The sequence below is a fragment of the Phascolarctos cinereus genome, unplaced genomic scaffold (assembly GCF_003287225.1).
Source record: "Phascolarctos cinereus isolate Bilbo 61053 unplaced genomic scaffold, phaCin_HiC Scaffold_9;HRSCAF=440, whole genome shotgun sequence".
Classification (NCBI taxonomy): domain Eukaryota; kingdom Metazoa; phylum Chordata; class Mammalia; order Diprotodontia; family Phascolarctidae; genus Phascolarctos; species Phascolarctos cinereus.
In genome coordinates this window covers 95982146-96001656 of record NW_027556402.1, presented here as the reverse complement: position 1 = coordinate 96001656, position 19511 = coordinate 95982146, and the positions used below count along the sequence as shown (strand labels likewise).

At 34.5% G+C, this 19511-nt stretch overlaps 1 protein-coding gene across 8 annotated transcripts in view; it reads left to right on the top strand.

Moving 5' to 3' along the window:
• Window positions 1–19511, top strand: part of RAPGEF2 (Rap guanine nucleotide exchange factor 2) — a 310785-nt gene that overhangs the window by 163478 nt on the left and 127796 nt on the right. For 5 of the 8 annotated variants that reach the window (XM_020969698.2, XM_020969700.2, XM_020969699.2 and 2 more), the window contains 3 exons: window positions 8883–8958; window positions 10860–11027; window positions 13705–13722. In XM_020969698.2, the coding sequence (XP_020825357.1) occupies window positions 8883–8958; window positions 10860–11027; window positions 13705–13722 (262 nt within the window). Of the gene's footprint in view, window positions 1–8882; window positions 8959–10695; window positions 10756–10859; window positions 11028–13704; window positions 13723–19511 lie in introns of those variants that run through there. The other 3 variants (XM_020969701.2, XM_020969697.2, XM_078148657.1) reach the window with 2 other exon arrangements.

Sequence of the window (19511 nt, the reverse complement as noted above, 5' to 3'; positions counted from 1 at the left end):
GGGATCTATTTCTACCTGTGAAGCATTGGAGAAGAGGTTAAGTAGATAAACCCTATAAATCTTCTGACTCTTTTTCCTAACTAGAGTTTCTTTACTAGCTTGCTGGTAAATGGTAGCTCTGTGTAAAAGCATTAGCTGTGAAGTCAAAGAGATTAGGACTGAGAAGGTAGGGGAAAGGGTGAAAAGCACTTCCATTCTTGAAGCATGGTATATTTTAATAGATGGTTTTGGGGAGCTCCTCAAGAGAATGATGACTTCTCAGCCAAGTTTCTTGTAACGAACCACTTTGGACTTTAGTAGATCAGTCCTTCAAAGAAAAATAATCATTTTTATCTTCATTTAAGTTTTAAAATTTACAACTATTTATAACTTTTGATTTTATATCATCTTTGCTTCCAAAGCTATTCCTCACCTTCTCCCTTCCCTTGTAAATTTTTTAAAAAAAATTTAATTTAGCAAAACCAACAGATATACCAACCAAATCTTACAATATATAAAATGTTGTACACTCCTAGTTCCGTACTTCTTCATTGAAGGGAAAGATGTACATCTTTATCTTCTGTCGGGAGTCAAACTTAGTCATTAAAATTATGAATTATTCAGTTGAATATTTTTGTCATTATTGTTGTTCTTTCTATTTACATTGTGATTGTTATTGTATACTCTTTTTTTTTAAACATTCTGCATCAGATTTTGTAATTCTTCCTCTGTTTCCTTGAATTCATCATACTCATTGTTTCTTATGGCACAATAACATCATATTACATTCATAGGCCACAGTTTGATTAGCCATTCCCTCAATTGATTCAACTAGTTCACTTTATAAATGAGGAACTGGGGCCCAAAAAGTGAAGTAACTTGTCCAAGGTAACGTAAGTAGTTTGTGACAGAGTCAAGATTTGTACTCATATAACTCCATTTGGACTCAACTCCAAATCTAGCCTTCTTTCTACTATCCCATGCCACCTCTTAGAGGCAGTGGCTGTGACATACATGATGGTGGACCTTGGAAATGATAACCTCAAAACTAGGCCTCAGTTTTCACAGCAGTAATATGAGGGGTTTGGGTTAGATGACTTCCTCTGGCTCCTTCCAGCTGTAAATCTATGATCCAGTGAATGTTAGGGCAAAAACTGACCTTGAATTGCTATGTGTGACTGATGATAGCTAAATAGTTACACTGGACCCTGAGAGTCAGCAATACCCAAATTCAAATTCTGTCTCAGATACTTATAAGCTGAGTGGCTCTGGGCAAATCATTTAAACTCTGCTTAAGTTCCTTGTCTGCAAAATAGAGATAATAATAGCACCTATTTCCCAGGGTTGCTTTGAGGATAAAATTAGTTAATATTTGTAAAGCACCATGCAAAGCCTTGAAGTGCTATATAAATGCTTGCTATTAGTATCATTTGTATATAATGTGGGATTAATACCAAGTTTTAAAAGAAGTAGGCATAATGGAACTTTTACAGCAGTAATATATTTTTGTTTTATTCTATGCACTACTCTCTTTCCCTGACTCAGGTTCTACTTTGATGAGTCATTGGAACAGGGAGGTTCTACCAAGTCTGGTAGCTTTAAGTATAGGTCTAATCATAGATTCAGCTCCATAGAAGCTCATTATAAGTAGCTTGGCTGAAGAATGATGCATCTTTAGTCCCCAGATACTCAGAAAAACTATCTAATGAATTAATTCTCTATAGTATTTTGAGATATATTGGGAAAAGTCTACATTTTTCTAAAATCAATCAACATGCACTTTTTAATCGCCACTGCGTGCCAGGTACTATGTTATGTGATAGGGATAGAAAGACAAAAATAAAATAGTCTCTGCCCTCCAGGAAGTTTCATTTTATTAGAGGTCATCTTCCTTTTAGACTTAAATAGTCCCTCCCCTTCACTCCAGAAGTGTTTAATGAAATGACACTGGATTTGGCATCAGAAAACCTGGTACCTTCACTTGTTGGGTATTTAATTTTGGAAAAGGCAACTTATTTTTCTGAACCTTTGTTTCTTTATCTGTAAAATGGGGGTTGTCATCTTTGCATTGCTAGTCTCATAATAGAGAGAGGAAATATGGCATGGTGGAAAGAGTGCTAGGGTCTGGACATCTGGGCTGGACTCTTTGCCTCTAACATTTGCTGGATATGACCATGGGTAAGTCACTTAGCTTCTCTGAGACTTTGTTTCCTCATCTATGAAATGAAGATAATAATACCTTTAGTGCCTGCCTCATCAAGAAAACCCCAAATAAGGTAATGAAGAGTCAGACATGACTGAACGACAAAAACAACCAGGCACTACAGAGGGTTTAGTTGAGTTGTTTACAAGGATCCTAAAGTATGTTTATGGGGATCTAGTAGTATGCATAAAGCACTTACCAAATGCTTAAGTACTGTATAAGTGTCAGTTTTTTAAAAAGTTTTATTCATGCATTTTGTTTTTACATTAATAACATTTACAAATTATTTCTTCTTTGTGACAGATCTCTCGTAACAAAACAAGTTAATTAAAATGAACAGAAAACTTTTCTTTCCCTACCATCCAGTACCATTCAAAAAAAAAAATCTTTCCATGCATAGTCAAGCAAAACAAATTCTCTCTACAAAATATATATGTATACACACACATATCTAAAGTACACCTTAAACCATCACTTCTGTAATTATTAAGATCAAATAAAATAATACATATAAGTCACTGTGTAAAACAGGGTGGAGTAGAAAAAAATTTGGTTTGGGGTCAGAATACTTGGGGTTTGATTCTTGGCTCTGCCCCTGATGACCTGTGTAGCCCGGAGCAAGTCATCTTTCCAGACTTCTGCCTCCTCCTCTGTGAAATGAGGGAATAGGTCTAGATAAGCTGAGGTCTCTTCCAGGTCTGAGATCCTAAAAGTATTATCAAGCTAATTTAACAGATGAGGAAAAGGAGGTTCAGAGAGGTGAAATAAATTGTTTAATCTGACATGGCTTGCCAGCAATGAAGCTAGGTTTCAGGTCTAGGTATTCTGCCAGGTTTTTGTACCAAAACATAATGTGGTAGAAAGATTTGCCCTATAGTTTTAGTTCTTCTTCTCTTCATTTTTAGTTTAAAATTTATAGTAATCTGCCTTTTTATTTTCTCTCCGCTCTATAAGGTTGAAAGCTGGGTGGGTGATAATTCTGTCTTGTAGTGTTTTTATTATTATTTCGTGTGTGTGTGTGTGTGTGTGTGTGTGTGTGTGTTGAGGACAGTGTAGAAGAGTCAGAATATGTCAGAATGCTTGTGAGCATTCATTTTGTGAATTGCCTAAAGCTGAAAATAGTTTTTGGAGATTGTGTGGTTTATTTACTTGTGTTTTTTTTGTTGTTATTGTGTGTGTGTGTGTGTGTGTGTGTGTGTGTGTGTGCTGTTGTTGTTGTTGTTGTTGCTTTAATGTTACTGTTTTGCTTCTCTTCTTCCAGGTTGTTTTTCACTTCTGCATATTTGCATTCCCAATCAATCTCTCTTTTGTTTCTTTGATGAGTGTTACCATTATGGATTCCAGTTTTCCCATTCTGCTAATTATTTCTGCCATGCAAGCCATACATTCTGCTTTATAATTCTTATTTTTCAATTAAACTATTCAGGAAAATCCTTCTGTGGGTCTCCTCCTTATCAGGGGTTGAGACATTTTCCTTTGTCTTACATTTTTTATTTATAGATGTCTGGATTCTTTTTGCTGATTTGGAGGCCATTTTCTTTCTGTTGTTACTAGTATTCTTGTTGATTTTTCTGTTTATTCTTAAGGTCCCTAACTGCACTTTCTTTATCCTATGATCTTTAGTAATTTCATGCTTTTCCCTCAATATTCCCATTACTTTCTGAGTTCTTTCCTTTATTTTTTTTTTAAATTGCATTTCTCTGGGGACTGGACCTCAAAGTTGTCTCAGCCTTCTCCTGTGCTGAGCAATTCATGTTTCCTTGACCTCAGTGTCTTCCCCGAGTGACTTTTTGGGGAATGCTGAATGCTGGACCTTTTTCTTCAGCCAGGTTTGATGGATCCACACACAGTCCAGCAACCAGCTTCAGTTTCTTATGTTCTTCAATTCTGTATCTGAATTGTTGTAGCTATGCAGAGCACTGCTGTTTCAGCCAGTATAAGAGGCTGTGTTTTGGTTTTCTGAGGCACTAGGAGAAGGCTAGAGGTGGAATTAAGTTTGGGTGCCAATCCACTGCAGACTTACCAGAGTGTGGTGGTGGTGATGCTGTTGCCAAGGGAGCACTTCAGCATGTAGAGATTAGCTTTCTGCTCCTGTTGGTTTGTCATGGTTTATCTCATTTTGTCTTGTCATTCTGGACCAGTGGTGTCAAACTCAAATAGAAATGCGGCGACTTAGAAAGCTACGAATTAACATTATGTTTACCTATGCTTGTTTTGTTCAACATTTCCCAATTACATTTTAATCTGGTTAGATCTGCGCTCAGGAGTTTTGCAAACTTACGGTGAGTTTGACACCTGTCCTGGGGAGTGGATATAGTTCAATGTGTTCTGAGCTGTCGTGCCATCATTTCACAATTTTACCAGAGATTTAGTCTCCAGCCAAGAGTTGATATTTATTAGTTTAGTTGCTTGCTCTGTTGGTTATTGATCTGAAGGAAAGGGAGGCAACATGATACCATGAAAAAGGCAGCCAACTTGAAGCATTGAACTTAGAGTCAAGGGAAATTAATTCAAATTCCTGTCACTTACTATCTATGTGACCTTAGACAAGTTACTTTTCTGGCCCCCAGTTTCCTTGTCTGTAAAATTATAAAGTTGGAATAGATGACTTCTAAAATTACTTTTAAGTCTAGACTCTAGAACTATGATCTTTCAATACAAATAGGTTAATCTAGCAAATGTGAAAAATTGAAATATTTTCTATAGTACTTCCTAGTAGATGTGATAGACTTCATAAGAAGGAAAAAAGTTGTGATCTGTGTCCCACAAACTCTTTTTTAAAAAAATATTTTTATAACATTATTTCAATATAATTGGTTTTCTTTATAATCTTGTATATTTTATTTTATGCATGTAGAAACATTATTCTGAAATGAGATGTATAGTTTAACTAGACTGCCAAAAAGGTGCATAACACAAAAAATGTTTAGGAATTCTTGTTTTTTTATTTTCTTTTGCTTCATATACCTTGACTTTAAATACAAGTCATGTATAAAAGCATATATTTGACTTTCATACCTTGAATTTTTTTTTATTTCATCCTATGAGTAATGCTCATAATTTGTTGTAAACTACAAATGGAGAAAACAAGCTTATTAGAATTCCTTCCTTCCTCCCTCCCTCCCTCCCTCCCTCCCTCCTCCTCCCTCCCTCCTTCCTTCCTTCCTTCCTTCCTTCCTTCCTTCCTTCCTTCCTTCCTTCCTTCCTTCCTTCCTTCCTTCCTTCCTTCCTTCCTTCCTTCCTTCCTTCCTTCCTTCCTTCCCTTTTTCTTTTTTCTATCTCCCTCTCTTCCTCTCCCTTTCCATTTTCATGTAAGAAATGCAGTGGCCACTTATGTGTCCAGTTCCACTGCTAATAGGCATGAAAGTTTAGACAAGCTTCATTTTAAACCTGGACCAGAACTTTTTTTTTTGAGGTGTGGGGGACTTATTATTTTCCCACTGATAGAATTTTAAAATATTCAAAATAGCTGTGGAAGAATCATCAGTATTTTTTTTTTCTTGCTTGCTTATACTGTTAGCTAGTTAGAAATTTTTTGGAGGAGGGGAAAATTATTCTTATTTATCCCATTATTTATGACTGATTGTTTAGGTTTATTATTATTGTAATTATATTGTTATAAATATTATAAAAACAAAATTATTATAAATAATGTTTACTACAAAGTATGCCACTGCGGTATGTAGATGAGGGTAGAACCATTAATACATGTGTCAGGTTATACTCTAGTAATGAGAGCAAGTCATATTTATAACACACACCACCACTTGCTTCTGCTTTGGTCCCCAATGCGTTTCAACAAACATTTATCAAGTGATAGCACCTGCACTTCAGAAACATATTTTCAGGGCTTCAGACTCTACCTATTGACGTTTCCTTTTAGACAACCATGAGTAGATGTGCAGTCCCCTTCATCATTCACGGTTGTAGGTGGAAGCAGGTAGAGAAAGTGTATAAGAGCGCTCTCGCTCACTCTCTCTCTCTCTCTCTCTCTCTCTCTCTCTCTCTCTCTCTCTCTCCACTCTCTCCCATTCTCCCGCTCTTCTTCTCTTTCTCTCTCACCTCACTGTACCAATTGTGTCACAAAGTTTCTACTCCAGAACAGACTATTCTTATCCTCATTCTGATAATATAATATAAAACGTAACCAACTTCATTAAAGCAAAAGCTATTTAAGTTATTGAGTAATATACCCCCTACAGTAACATCTAGTTGTATCCTATTTTTTGTAAGGGAGAATTTAGGGGAAATGCAACCAGTTCAGTTTCATTTCTTGGAAATATTTAGAAGTATCATTCAAATTCAAAATAAACTTTTTAGTTGACGTAAGCATTAATCTTTTGAGAGTTTATTTTATTTCCGGTTCTTTTGTTGTTATTATTAACCAAATTGGTACGTATTAACTGTAATCTACCTACTCTAATGAAGTATTTTAAAGAAGGAAATGATTTTATTTTTCAAATTAAAAAATGGATGTAGTTTTAGTATGTAATATATACATTTACCAGAAGTATTGGAACAAAGAAGTCATCATGGAGTAGTGGATAGAGATCTGACCTGGAAGCCAAGAAAATCTGGGTTCAAGTCCCACCTCTGACATATACTGCCTCTGTGACCTTGGATTTAGGGTTAAGTTACAGAAATAGTACTGGCTTATATTGATAGAATTTTCTTGTCTGGGAGTTCACTTATTCCATTGAAATCATAGGTCCAATCTCTATCCATATCTGTATGGTGACAAAAGTAGTGTTTTTCAGTGTTCTAAAAATATTATGACTATTAGCCCTCAATTAGCTTCATTAATGTTTCCTCTTATGTTGTATTTATGGGAAGATATTGAAAAAAAAAGAGTTGAACAGGATAAGAAGAGTATACACATTGATGAGATAGCATTCATCAAAGTACATTGTAGTGACAAACTAAAACATATCATGAATCTCACTTTTCCTATAGTTATTTGCCTCTATTTTCATTTTTAACTATACATTTACTTTGGTTTTGCTTTAAAATGTTATTGATATTTGTATTTATATCACCTACATTTCTTTCCTTTCTCACCCTCCCAGAAAGCTTCCATCCTTTATAACTAATAATAAATTAAAAAAAGAGGGGAAAATGCATTCAGCAAAACTTAACAAATTTAAGAAGCGTCCTTATGTTATATTTCCTATCCGCAGTCTCCCATATCTGCACAGAAGGTGGAGTGAGGCCTTCTCACTTCCCTTCTCTGGGCACAAATTTGATCATTTTAATTTTACAGCCTTCAGTTTCAATTTATCTCATTCTTTCTGCTTATATTGTTGTAATCATTTGTGTATATTGCTTTGCCTGTTCTGCTTACTTTGTATCAATTCACATGTATAATGTGTATATGTATATATGTGTGTGTATGTATATATATATATATGTATATATATATATTTCATGCTTCTCTATGTTTACCATATTTATTATTTTTTATAGCACAGTAGTATCTATATACCTTGGTTTAAGCATCTCTAATCATTGGACTTCTACTTTGTTTTCAGTTTCTTGCTACTACAAAAATTGGTGCCATAAACATTTTGATCTTTGGAGATCTTCCTTTTGTTCATTGCTCTCCTTAGGATATAAGTGTAGTAGAGAGGTCTCTGGGTCAAAGGGTATGGATAATTTGGTCACTTTCTTAGCATACTTACAAAATGCTTTCCAGAATGGTTAAACCAGTTCATAACTCACCAGCAGTGTATTAGTATGCCCATTTTCCCACAATCATTGATCCACAATCATCATTGTTTATTTCCATCTTTTGCCATTTTTTGCAAGTTATGCACATTGTAATCATCAGAAAAGAATTATTGAATTTAGCAGGACACTTAGATTTTATCTCATGATTGCCTGATATTTTGTGGTTTGATATTTTGGAGGGGCTTGTTAATTTTGACATACCATTTGGTTGAGCAGCATTAAATCTGTGTTGTTGTTCAGTTGTGTCTGACTCTTAAAGACCCTATTTGGGATTTTCTTGGCAAACATTGCCATTTCCTTCTCCAGATCATTTTACAGATGAGGAAACTGAGGCAGACGGGGTTAAATGACTTGTCTAGCTAGGGTTACACAGCTAGTAAGTGCCTGAGGCTAGATTTGGACTCATGAAGATGAGTCTTCCTGACTCCAGGCCCTGAGCTCTGTTCACTATGCCACCTAACTGCCCCTATTAAATCTATAGCTTACCTCAAAAATACAGCACATACAATTGTTTTTCTGCTATCTTTGTGGTATTCAAGCTAATTCAAGATTAGGTGAAGCATTTATTAAGTACTAAAAATATATTGCAATCACCATGCTAAGTGCATAGTACTTAATCTGAAAGCATTTTATGTTGGCAAGCAAGCATTAAGTTGGGACTTAATCTAGAATGTGTAAAGTTCAACTTTTTATGTCAAGGCTCTCCATGAATTGATAAAAAAAATCAATCTTGTTCAGAGGCTGGCTTTTATTTATTTGTTTTCCCTATTCCCTATTTTATTTATCCAAGGGTTTTTTTTTTTGAGGAAATTAGAGTTAAATGACTTGCCCAGGGTCACACAGCTAGTGAATATCTTGTCTCTGAGGTCAAATTTGAACTCAGGTCCTCCTGACTCCATGAGATTCTTTAGATATATATTAGGAATGCCTTGAAGCTCTGGATTTGTTTTGAGTCTATATTTTTCTTCCACAGTTTTGGCAAGCGGTCTGCAGGAAGCTTTAGGCGTGGCTGTGAATGCATTGTTTTAGAACCTTCTGAAATGATTGTGGTAAGTATATTCCTCTGTGTTTTCATTCCCAATACACTAAATTCCTCCAATAAACTATAGTTTTTTTAAAAAAAAGTTTGTGCCTGTTCCAAGTAGGATTTTTAAAAATGACTTAATAGTGCTTCATATTATATAACATTGAATGTATATGTGAATGGTTATTTCCTTTTAAGATTGTGAGGAAGTGGTTAATTGTCCTTATTTGGGAGCTTCAGTTAAAGCACCAAGAAGGCAAGTTGCTAAGTGTGCTGTTTCTTAAACTTTGTGTATCAAACCTTGGTGTGTCTTTTAACTGAAATTTGGCAAGAATCTTTGAATTGTACTATTTAGCTCTCCAAATGCTGATTGAGATGAGAGGTGGAAATTGTGAGTAACATAATAGACCACCTGAGAGCAAATATTAGATGTAAGTAACTTTGACTTTTTCTTTCCCATTGCTAATTTAAAGAAGATCAAGGGACTTTTTTGAATAATAGATTGGATTATAGGAACCAAAGTATCCTGACGTGTTCTAATTTGCAAGATTAAAAGAAAAAGGACACAAAACAGAAAACAATTAACTGGGAATATGAATAGAAATTACTTTTTCTTTATTTTTTTTCTTTGTAGAATTTTAGTATGCTTTAAGTATATGGTTTGTTTGTTCTACAAAAGTGATTAATAATGTAATATTGCTTTGATTTTTCAATCAGGATCAAAGTGTACAGGTGAGCGCAACAGACACCTGAGGGAACAGGCAAATTCATGATAATATTTCCCCGTGCTGCCACTTTAAAACAAAGGGACAATCTTTTTAAAATTGATGGTTGCCCAAAGTTTTCATTACGCACTGTGTTTTGTTGGCTAGCTCTGGGCAGGTTTCTTCAGGGGGATTTAGGGTTCCATCCCCTGGTATTGGAGAGGAATTTCTGTAGTAATGAGATCTTGTTCATTACAGGCTTTGATATTAAAGTTGAAGAAAACTCCTTGCTTGTAAAATTTCTTAGAATTTCCTGGTAAATGAGGAAGTGTTGCTCAGAGGTTAAGAGAGAGGTTGTTGGCCCTGCCACATTAGTTTCCAGTGGCAGGACTTTAAAAATAGTCCCACTTCTTAGTGGGGATTTTGAGACTTAACAGCATCATTTTTGAAATTCCCCAAAGAATTTCTTAAAATCTCCTGTAGCATTCCATACCTACCTCCCTTGACTTGCAGGTATAAGAGAAAAAGTCTTGGAATGTAAATTTGTATTCCAGACTATAGGGTATCCAAAAAGGCCAGGTCATCTTTTTACGTATTTACCATAGAATCAGAGAGAGTTTCAAGCCATTTTGCTTTTCAAGGTTATTTCCTTCATTCATTAGTCTTTCTAAATGAAGAGTAACTTTGAAAAAATAAATAGCTGTAATTACAGGAAAAAAATATAAAGTTATGCATTAGTTTATAAAGGAAACTCTAAATAATCTACCAAATTCCATTTGTTAAATCTGTCATTTTGGGATTTAGTGGATTTTACAGTTGACTCGTGGTAGATCAACTTCCTGTGCTTTGGTTAAGAGAAAGTAACAGTTCCCCTAGTCAATAAGCTGCTATATGTTCTCTGATCTCTTTCTCATGTAATGTCAGTACAAAGACAACTTAAACTATTCTTGGCCTTGGAATTGCAGGAAGCTCATAGCTAACCACATTTTCCAAAGTGGAACTGAAAATGCCCCTTCATAAATTAAATATCAGGAAGAAGCACTTAGTTTCAGAGGAGTCCCAGTACACAGAAGGTTTGTCTGGAAAACATGCCTACACATGGCTAAGAGCAAAGGAATGTGGGTCATGTATTGAAACTGAATATGATGCATAGGTTTTATCAATGGAAGAAGGCCCAGATGTGTGTTTTTAGGGAAATATAAGTCTTCAATTTGTCTTGTAGGTGGACTATATGGATGAAAATGAAGAATATTTTCAGCGCCAAGCTTCTCATCGACAGTCTAGAAGGAGATTTAGAAAAATTAATCAGAAAGGTGAAAGACAAACAATCATTGACACTGTGGATCCGTATCCTGTTGGAAAGCCACCTTTACCTAGAGGGTATCATACGGTAAGCCACTAAAACCTCTTTTTTTTTTTTAGAAATAGAGTTTTGGTTTTTGGATTGTTGGGTAAATTCATGTTTAAGAGATAACATTTTAAATGTGGTGGTGTTGGTAATGCTGTGTAAATCTGTGAGATTGATTTTTGCTTTGTGGAAGGATCAGTGAATCTATAAACTTGAAATGCAGGATATTGGTTTGCCCTAATTTTAGTAAAATGGTTTTCATATTGGAAAGAACTTTTTTTAAAAAAATGAACTTTGCCTTTTTTGCTGCTCACTGGATATAGATTTCAGTGGAATTTTTCCCCTAGTTATTGCTATTATTGAATGCCTTAATAAAATGAGTTATCATACATACTTTTTGCTTATAAAATACATTTGTGAAAATGATTCATCACTGCATAATATCTTTGTCCCCATTTTGTTTGAAAAGAATATTTGGCTCTTGTTAAAATAAAAACAGAAGTTTAAGATAGTATGAAAAGTGTCCCTTTCTTAAACTAGTGGGTACATGTCCTGATAGATCAAACCCCAAAATAAAATAAAATAATTTCTAAGTCTACTTATGAAGAAACTGAGCCACAAAAATTCAGTGGTTTGCCCAAGAACATAATTTAGTCAGTGGCGGAATCTGAATTAGAATCTGGGTCTCTTGATATCCTCATATTTGGTTGTTTTATTACTCCTTCATTCACTTTTCTGTGAATCTATTATTAACTAAAATGTCATAAAATACCATTAACTAAATAACCTTTGTTTCTCAAATACAGTTGCCTTTTAGTTCTTTTATATATATATGAAGAAGGTAATGCTTGACTTACTTTTTATCATTCCCCCACTTATTTCATTCATAACCTTTTCCTTATTCCTGTGGATGAATGTGACTTTAAATGAGACTTAAAGTCTTGGCATTGATTTATCACATATTAATTCCTGGAGTGTTTGTTAAGAGGCATAGATATACTATTTTTACCAATACTTCATGTATTTTGTTTATCAAATAGAAATCTCCTTCAAAATTTCATCCTAAGCACAGTCCTGACCATCAACTCTCCCTCCACCTACACTTAATTTAGCATAAATTTCATAGTTGACTCATTTTATTTTGCTCTTTTGGATAGAGTTTCTTTTTATTCACCACAAAGTCAGCTTTGTTTGATTGGGAGGGTTGGTATTAGAAGTCTATGAAAGGTTTTTTGTTGTCAATTCTCTAGCAAAGAGAAAATGATGTATTCACTGCCAATCTAGCATAAAAACCATAGGAAGTCTGCACACCATGATCATGTTCTGGAACTTGTGTAAAAAATGTTATTATAAAAAAATTTCCTATTCCTAAAAGTCCAACATGTGTCATTCAATCAATCAAGCTGTTTTTAAGTGCTTACTTGATACCAGGCCCTATGCTAAGTGATAGGAGAAAAAAAACCAAAACAATCCTTGCCCTCAAGGAACTTAGATTCTGATGGGACAGACAGCATAACTGTAAATAGATACATATACAATGAATACTTTCAAATTGCTTTCCCAAATATGCCTTGATATTTGTGGGAGTGATTCAACGAGATTATGTATATCTTTGCAATGAAAAAGTGCTAGATTTGAAGCCAGAGGATCAGGGTTCAAGTCCTGGGTCTCTCACTTACTTACCTTTTGTCCTTGGGCAAGTCAGGTAACCTCAGGGCTTCAATGTTCACAGCTGTAAAATGAAGGAATACGAATAATCTCCAAAGGATTTTTCTATCTCTAAACTTCAGATTTTATGATTCTCTTTTCAAAATGGAATTTTATTTCCTTTTTCTTGGAAAAAAAAAGATGTTTCTCTTAATTTGGTTTGCTTAGTTATTGCAAGGCCAATATTTTGCCACTCCCTCCAACCCCACTTTTTCTTGTTAGAAATATTGTCTTTTTAGGAGGGAGCCTTACTCCTTTTTCCTACCGAGGCAAATAATAGTTCACATTTTTTGTGCTTCTTAAGACACACGTCTTGAAAACAGTGTTTTAAAGACCAGTTCAGTTAATAGATATGTTTGTTTACAGAGGAAATAAAAATATGAAATGATTACAAACATGCAATGTGTTGGTTCTTATTGTTTGAAGTATGAAATGAGGTATTGGTGGAAACAATTATAAATACGTTCATGTTAAAGCAATGGATTGAAACTTACTGTTACATTATATTTACACCCCCAATCTGTGTAAGTTTGTTGTTAACCAAACGTTACTTGGCTCTTATTTCACCCAAATAAAACAAATCTCAGCATTAAGAAGAACAAAATACTTTATCTGAGGAGTGCTACCATATAGTGTAAATAAGAAGCTGAAGATGCTCCAACCTTTCTTAGAAATGGGCCGATATGTGTTACATTTAACAAGCATACTGTTACCTTTAAGAAAGTTGGCTAGCAGTGAGAAAAGAAGTGAGAGAAGTTTATCAAAATGAATTGCATGATCATGTTCCACAAATACTTTAATTCTGAGTTCATTGCTATTGCATGGCATATGTGGCACATTATACATAGAACATTTATACATACAGTCAGCTGATGGGGAGGTGGTGATCTAGGGCCATTCTTAACCTAATTTTAACATTATCTTCATTTTTGGCAAATGTACTATAGCATGTCTGATAATATTCATCTTTTCCTTTCCTCCTTTATGGCACTCATTTCATTTTGGCTCAAAGGAATGCACTAAATCTCAGGTATCGTAATTTGTGTGTGGTCCCCTAACACTAATTGTTTACTTGTAAGTTTGCAGTGTAACTAATAAATTAATAATACTGATGTGTGTAAGTGGATTATGCTTGTCCCTTTATATTTTTAGAGTTATTTTGCCTGTCTTAGAGGAAATGCTTAAGACTTTCTAAGCATCAGTGTTAAGAATCGGTGATAGCATGGGCTTTCTGCTTTCTCTTTCATACCTAGCATTGGGCTGATCACAAACACATTAGATGCTCAGGGAACATTAATGGTAGATTCCCTTGCATACAATTGTAGATTTCCTTCTATTGAGGGTTTGTCAATGTCTTTAATGCTTACTTCAGTTATAATGCTAAGAAAAGACATTTTTCAGGAGGGAGTCACAATTCCCATTGCCCTTTTCAGAATTTGTAAAATTTTCAAATCATTAAAAATATTTGTGTGTGTTCCTTTAAAGATGTATTTCATTCCTTATCTATTGTTTTTATGCCTCCAATTCATACATAGATTCAGAGATTTTTACAGCTTTGTCCAGTTGAATTGAGGGAATACTTAAAAGATAACATAAATATTCAGTTTGCTTTAATCAATATGTTTAGAAGTATCAGGAAGTGAAGACCTTTATAGTCACAAGTCTGCCTTGAAAAGAACAAATAGGATTTGATTATAATTTGTGTTAATGATTTAGGGTCTATCTTTTCATCTTCCAAATATCAGCCACCATAGTGTGTGTCTTTGAGATATATATGAACCAAATGGGAGTGTATTGATAGACCTTCTATAGATAGAACTTGTTGAGTGAAAAGAGTGAAATAAATGTCCAGTAGAAATCCATTATAATTCTTCATTTTAACCAGACTTGTTTGTTTCCTTCTTATTAGTTGGCAAATTTATGGAATCAGTTTTTAAGCATAGAGTACTTGGATGCTTATATATGACTAGAATTGTTAATAATTTTCTTCTTGATATTGTTGTTCAAATGTCCAGTTAAAAATTCTCCAAAAGGTTTGGAGTCATGGGGAAAAGTGTTCTTTTTCATAGTGTCCTAAATTGATATAACTAGTAAAATAATTTGGTTTTATATCTTTTTAAATTGACTTATGGAAAAAATAATACTAACTTAATTCTTAGTATATTAAGGGTCCATTACTCATAAAATATGTTCAATTTAATAACTTTGCCTCCTCATCTGAAGCCCCTTGTTGGGTTATGTAAAACATAATGTGATGATTGTGTGGTTGAGCCTTAGTAATGAAGAAGGTGGATTTATGTCCTGTCAGCATTATTTCTGAATTTTTACAGTGTAAGATTTGAAGTATTGGTCGTTTTGTATAGAATTAGTGAGTTTTAAAGTGAATGTAGAAGAAATGTTGATGTAGCAAGAGAATGTTTAAAAATTGGTTTTTAGAAGATATGTTTAAGAAAACTTTCTACATATGAAAATAGTAAACATAATAAAAATTAAACTTATAAAAACATTTTTAAAACTTGAAAGAACTCTGATTTAATCCAATTTCTATTCTACTTTGTGGTTCAATTTAAAATAGAAATCTGATTCATTGTGCCATACAAGTTCAAACATGTCTGAAAATTAGGGATTTTGTAATCTCTGAAAAATGTAAATATTTTTCATGCTAATGTGAGAGTCCTAATATTATTCATTAAAACCTTTTTTTTTGAACAAGCATTTCCAAAGAGAAGGAAGTGATTCTGGTCTTTGCCAGTGGTTCTCAAAATTTGGTCTGGGGATCCCCAGAGAATCCTCAAGACTTTTTATAAGATATTATAATTTCTAATGCAGGAAATATTAATAAATATCAACCTCCCCAAAACCAAAATTTTTTTGGGGGAGGGTCCTCAATAAATTTGAAGAGAATAAAAGGGTCCTGAGTCCAAAAAGTCTGAGAACCACTGGTCTTGGTAAGAGGTTCCCCTGATACATTGTAATTTAAATAGTATGGGTCAAAACTTTTTTGCTATATGTTTTGATCTGTATCAGGATACATTTAGTTTGGTCAAATGAAGCAACCTGGTGCAGTGATTCCCAACATTCCCCCCCCCCAACTCCGTTTAAACTATAACAGAATAAAATGTATTGTGAAACCACTGGTGGCTTAGGGAGTGTGTGTGTGTGTGTGTGTGTGTGTGTGTGTGTGTGTGTGTACGCACGCACATGTGCATGTATGTGTGTAACATAATTAGATAATTATTTACTTATTAAGGTGTAAATTTAATAATAAATTTAGCAATTGATAAATGGTCAAAGGATGTAACCAAATAGTTTTCAGATGATGAAATCAAAGCTGACTATAGTCATATGAAAAAAATGCTCTAAATCACTATTGATTAGGGAAGTGCAAATTAAAATCTCACACCTGTCAGATTGGCTAACATGACAAATAAGGAAAATGACAAATGCTAGAGGGATTGAGAGAAAATTGGGACAATAATGCACTGTTGGTAGAGTTGTGAACTGCTCCAACTATCTGGAGAACAATTTGGAACCGTGCCCAAAGGGCTATAAAACTGTACATAGCCTTTGATCCAGCAGTATTACTACCAGGTCTGTATCTCAAATAGATTTAAAAAAAAGAGACAAAGACCTATATGTACAAAAATATTTGTAGCAACTCTTTTTGTGGTTGCAAAGAATTGGATAGTGAGGGGATTCCCATCTATCGAGAAATGGCTGAACAAGTTATAATATATGATTGTGATGGAATACTGTCATGCTATAAAAATGATAAGCAGGATGGTTATAGAAAAACCTGAGAAGACTTATATGAACTGATGCAAAATGAAGTACACAGAACCAGAACATCTTATGGAGTAACAACAATATTATAACAATGATCAACTATGAATGACTTAGCTATTCTGATCAATACAGTGAACCAAGGCAGTTCCAAAGACATTATGGTGGAATCTGAATACAAATTGAAGAATAATTCTTTTTCACTTTATTTTTCTTGTTTTTTTTTTAAGATGGCTAATATGGAAATACATTTTGCATTATTTGCATTATTAATTATTACATTTTGTCTTCTCAATGGGTGGAGGAGTGTGAGGAGGGAAAGAATTTGCAGCTCAATTTTTAATAAACACTAAATAAAAAATTTGCTTTCTTTGAAAAAGGATTTTGAGCATGAAATCCTTATGGGAACCACAGATACAGAGTATAGGACTTGGAGTCAAAAGGGTTTGAATCCTACCTCTGATACTTAAATAGCTCTGTGTGTGTGTGTCTGTCTGTAAGAGAAACAAGACAAGATAGTCTTCAAGCAGTCATTTAGTCAGTTTATTCATGAGTGTTCTCATTTTTAAAATGAGGTTACTAATACTTATAGTTTTTAGCTTGTAGTGTTGCTGAGAAAATCAAATGATATACTTCATATCAAATGATTTGTAAACCTTAAAGCCCTATATGTTAGTTATTGTTTAGTTATGTCCTGTCCATTACTCTTCTGATAAACTCAGTTTACTGTAGTTGGGAGTACAGAGTAAGGGACAAATAAAAGTTGAGGTTAGTTAGATTTTGATGATGGTGTTGGGGGTTAGTCTTAGCCAAGATGTATAGAAGTTATCAAGTCCAGTTCCCAGATTGAAAAGATGATGGCATGGCACTTTGTAACCAGAAGACAAGTTATTTTTCTCTGGACCCCAGTTTCTTCAATTGTGACTTTAGAGATTGAAATAGAAGGACATGGCGTCTAAATTCTCTTCCAGATCAAAATCTATGTCCATATGAAAATCAGATGAGTAGTAGGCGGTCTGAGGTCCATTGGTTAACCAGACACTCAAAAACCAGGAAAATGGTAAGTGTGATAAAGGCAGAGAAGCAACTCAAACTGAGGTTTTAATACTACCTAATTAGTTGAAGCTGATCCCTGGCTGGGGTCCAACTAGCTACTTATATTCTACCTTGGGTGGAGCCAACCCCTGAGCAGAACTGTCCTTGAGGTTTACAGAAAATGGTAACTGAAGATAAATAGCCCCAGATCATTAAGACAGAGCTTAAGAATAGACACTTCCTTGTATAGACAATTTCAAGATACAGAATTTGAATGGATTAGACCAGATCTTTGGATATTTGATTTCCCTCCCACCCACCCACCTTTTTGCTTATTATTCTTCCTAGATCCTAAAATAGCTGAAAAAAAAAGATCACTCATGATACCTCCTGTAGTTTATATTAAACATTTAACTATATAAGTCTAGTTATATGGAAGTCTTTGACATTCATAGATAATACTTCCCAGAGGTCCCCAAGGTAGAAAAATCTGAGAGATGCTGAGGGTGCTGGAAAAGCTTAAGAGGGAGGAAGGAGTACTCTGATCTACTTTTTACCTCAATAGAAAGCCACTTAGAATGTGTTATTTGTTTCCTCTCCTCTGTCTTCCTTTTTCCTTTCTTCCTCTCTTTAATTCAGTTTACTTACAATCAACAAATTCTTTTTGAATAAGAAGTTAGATTGATGGAGTCTTGTTTAGACCATAGAAATTGGAATTAGAGTGCTGGGTTTTGTAGCTTTCCAAATGGTTTCTTAAATCTTAACTCAGGTACTGCTACTTCGTGATTTAAAACATGTGCCCCATATGTCATTATTAAGTCTTCTCTCCCTTCTGTTAGTGCCCCCCCATTCCGACCTCCCCCCTCGCCTATTTTATCCCCACCATTGTCATTTCTAAGTGCTTCTGATCACAACTAGTATGTAATTCATAATAAGATGTAAATTGCTGACTGCCTTAGCATTTCCTGGAGACAACAAATGAATCAGTTAAATAGAGTATGTATAGATATTGAATAGCAGGAAATATAGTGAGTATTGTTTAATAGTATATATGTCCTCCCATGTGCAAGTAGCCCCTGTCCCATAGTGTTTAGAAGACAGAGTCATTTATTGGAATAGGGAGCTTGAGTGCAAATATTTGAAATGACATTTTTCTTCTTGTGGAGGGTCTACTGATTATATTTTTTTGAACTGGTAGTTTAGAGAAAAAAGGTAATAAATATATTCCCTGTGTTCTTTGCCCTGTGCTCAAGGTAGTTATATTATATTTTGGGTGATATAACCTATTATTTTCTTTTTTTTTCTGGTTTGTTTTTTAGGCTATTGAGGTTAAGTGATTTGCCCAGGGTCACACAGCTAGTAAGTGTCAAATAACCCATTATTTTCATCCAGACCTGTGACTTCATTAGTGTAGGGGATTGCCAGATGAGGAAATTTCTCAATCAATACCAATACCAATACTAATATCAATACCATACCAACACCAATACTAATCCCAATCCCAATACTAGCTTTAATCACAATTCCAGTGCTAATACACCTGCTACTGTTTTGTAGCTTGTAACAGAGAGTTGCCTGGAGTACTGAAAGTTGACTGACTTGCTCTGAGTCACATTGCTATTATGTGTCAGAGGGTCTTGAATCCAGGTTTTTCTATCTATGAGACTAGCTCTCTATCCAGTAATTGAGGCTGCTTCTCAAACATATATATACAATTTTAATAAATAACAGTACAGTGCAGTAAGTGTCAAATAAGTAGTATATAAAAATGAACAATTTAGGATTTCAGAGGAAGGAAGGATCAGTTCATTGTCATATGTGGGAAATAACATGTAACTGCTTAGTCAGGTTACTTCAGGAAGAAATGGGATTTTTGGCTTAGTACTTGAAGAATGTGTAGGACTTGAATTAGGGGAAAAGGAAAGGAGTGTGTGTGTGTGTGTGTGTGTGTGTGTGTGTGTGTGTGTGTGTGTGTATCTAGAGATATTCCAAATACACCGA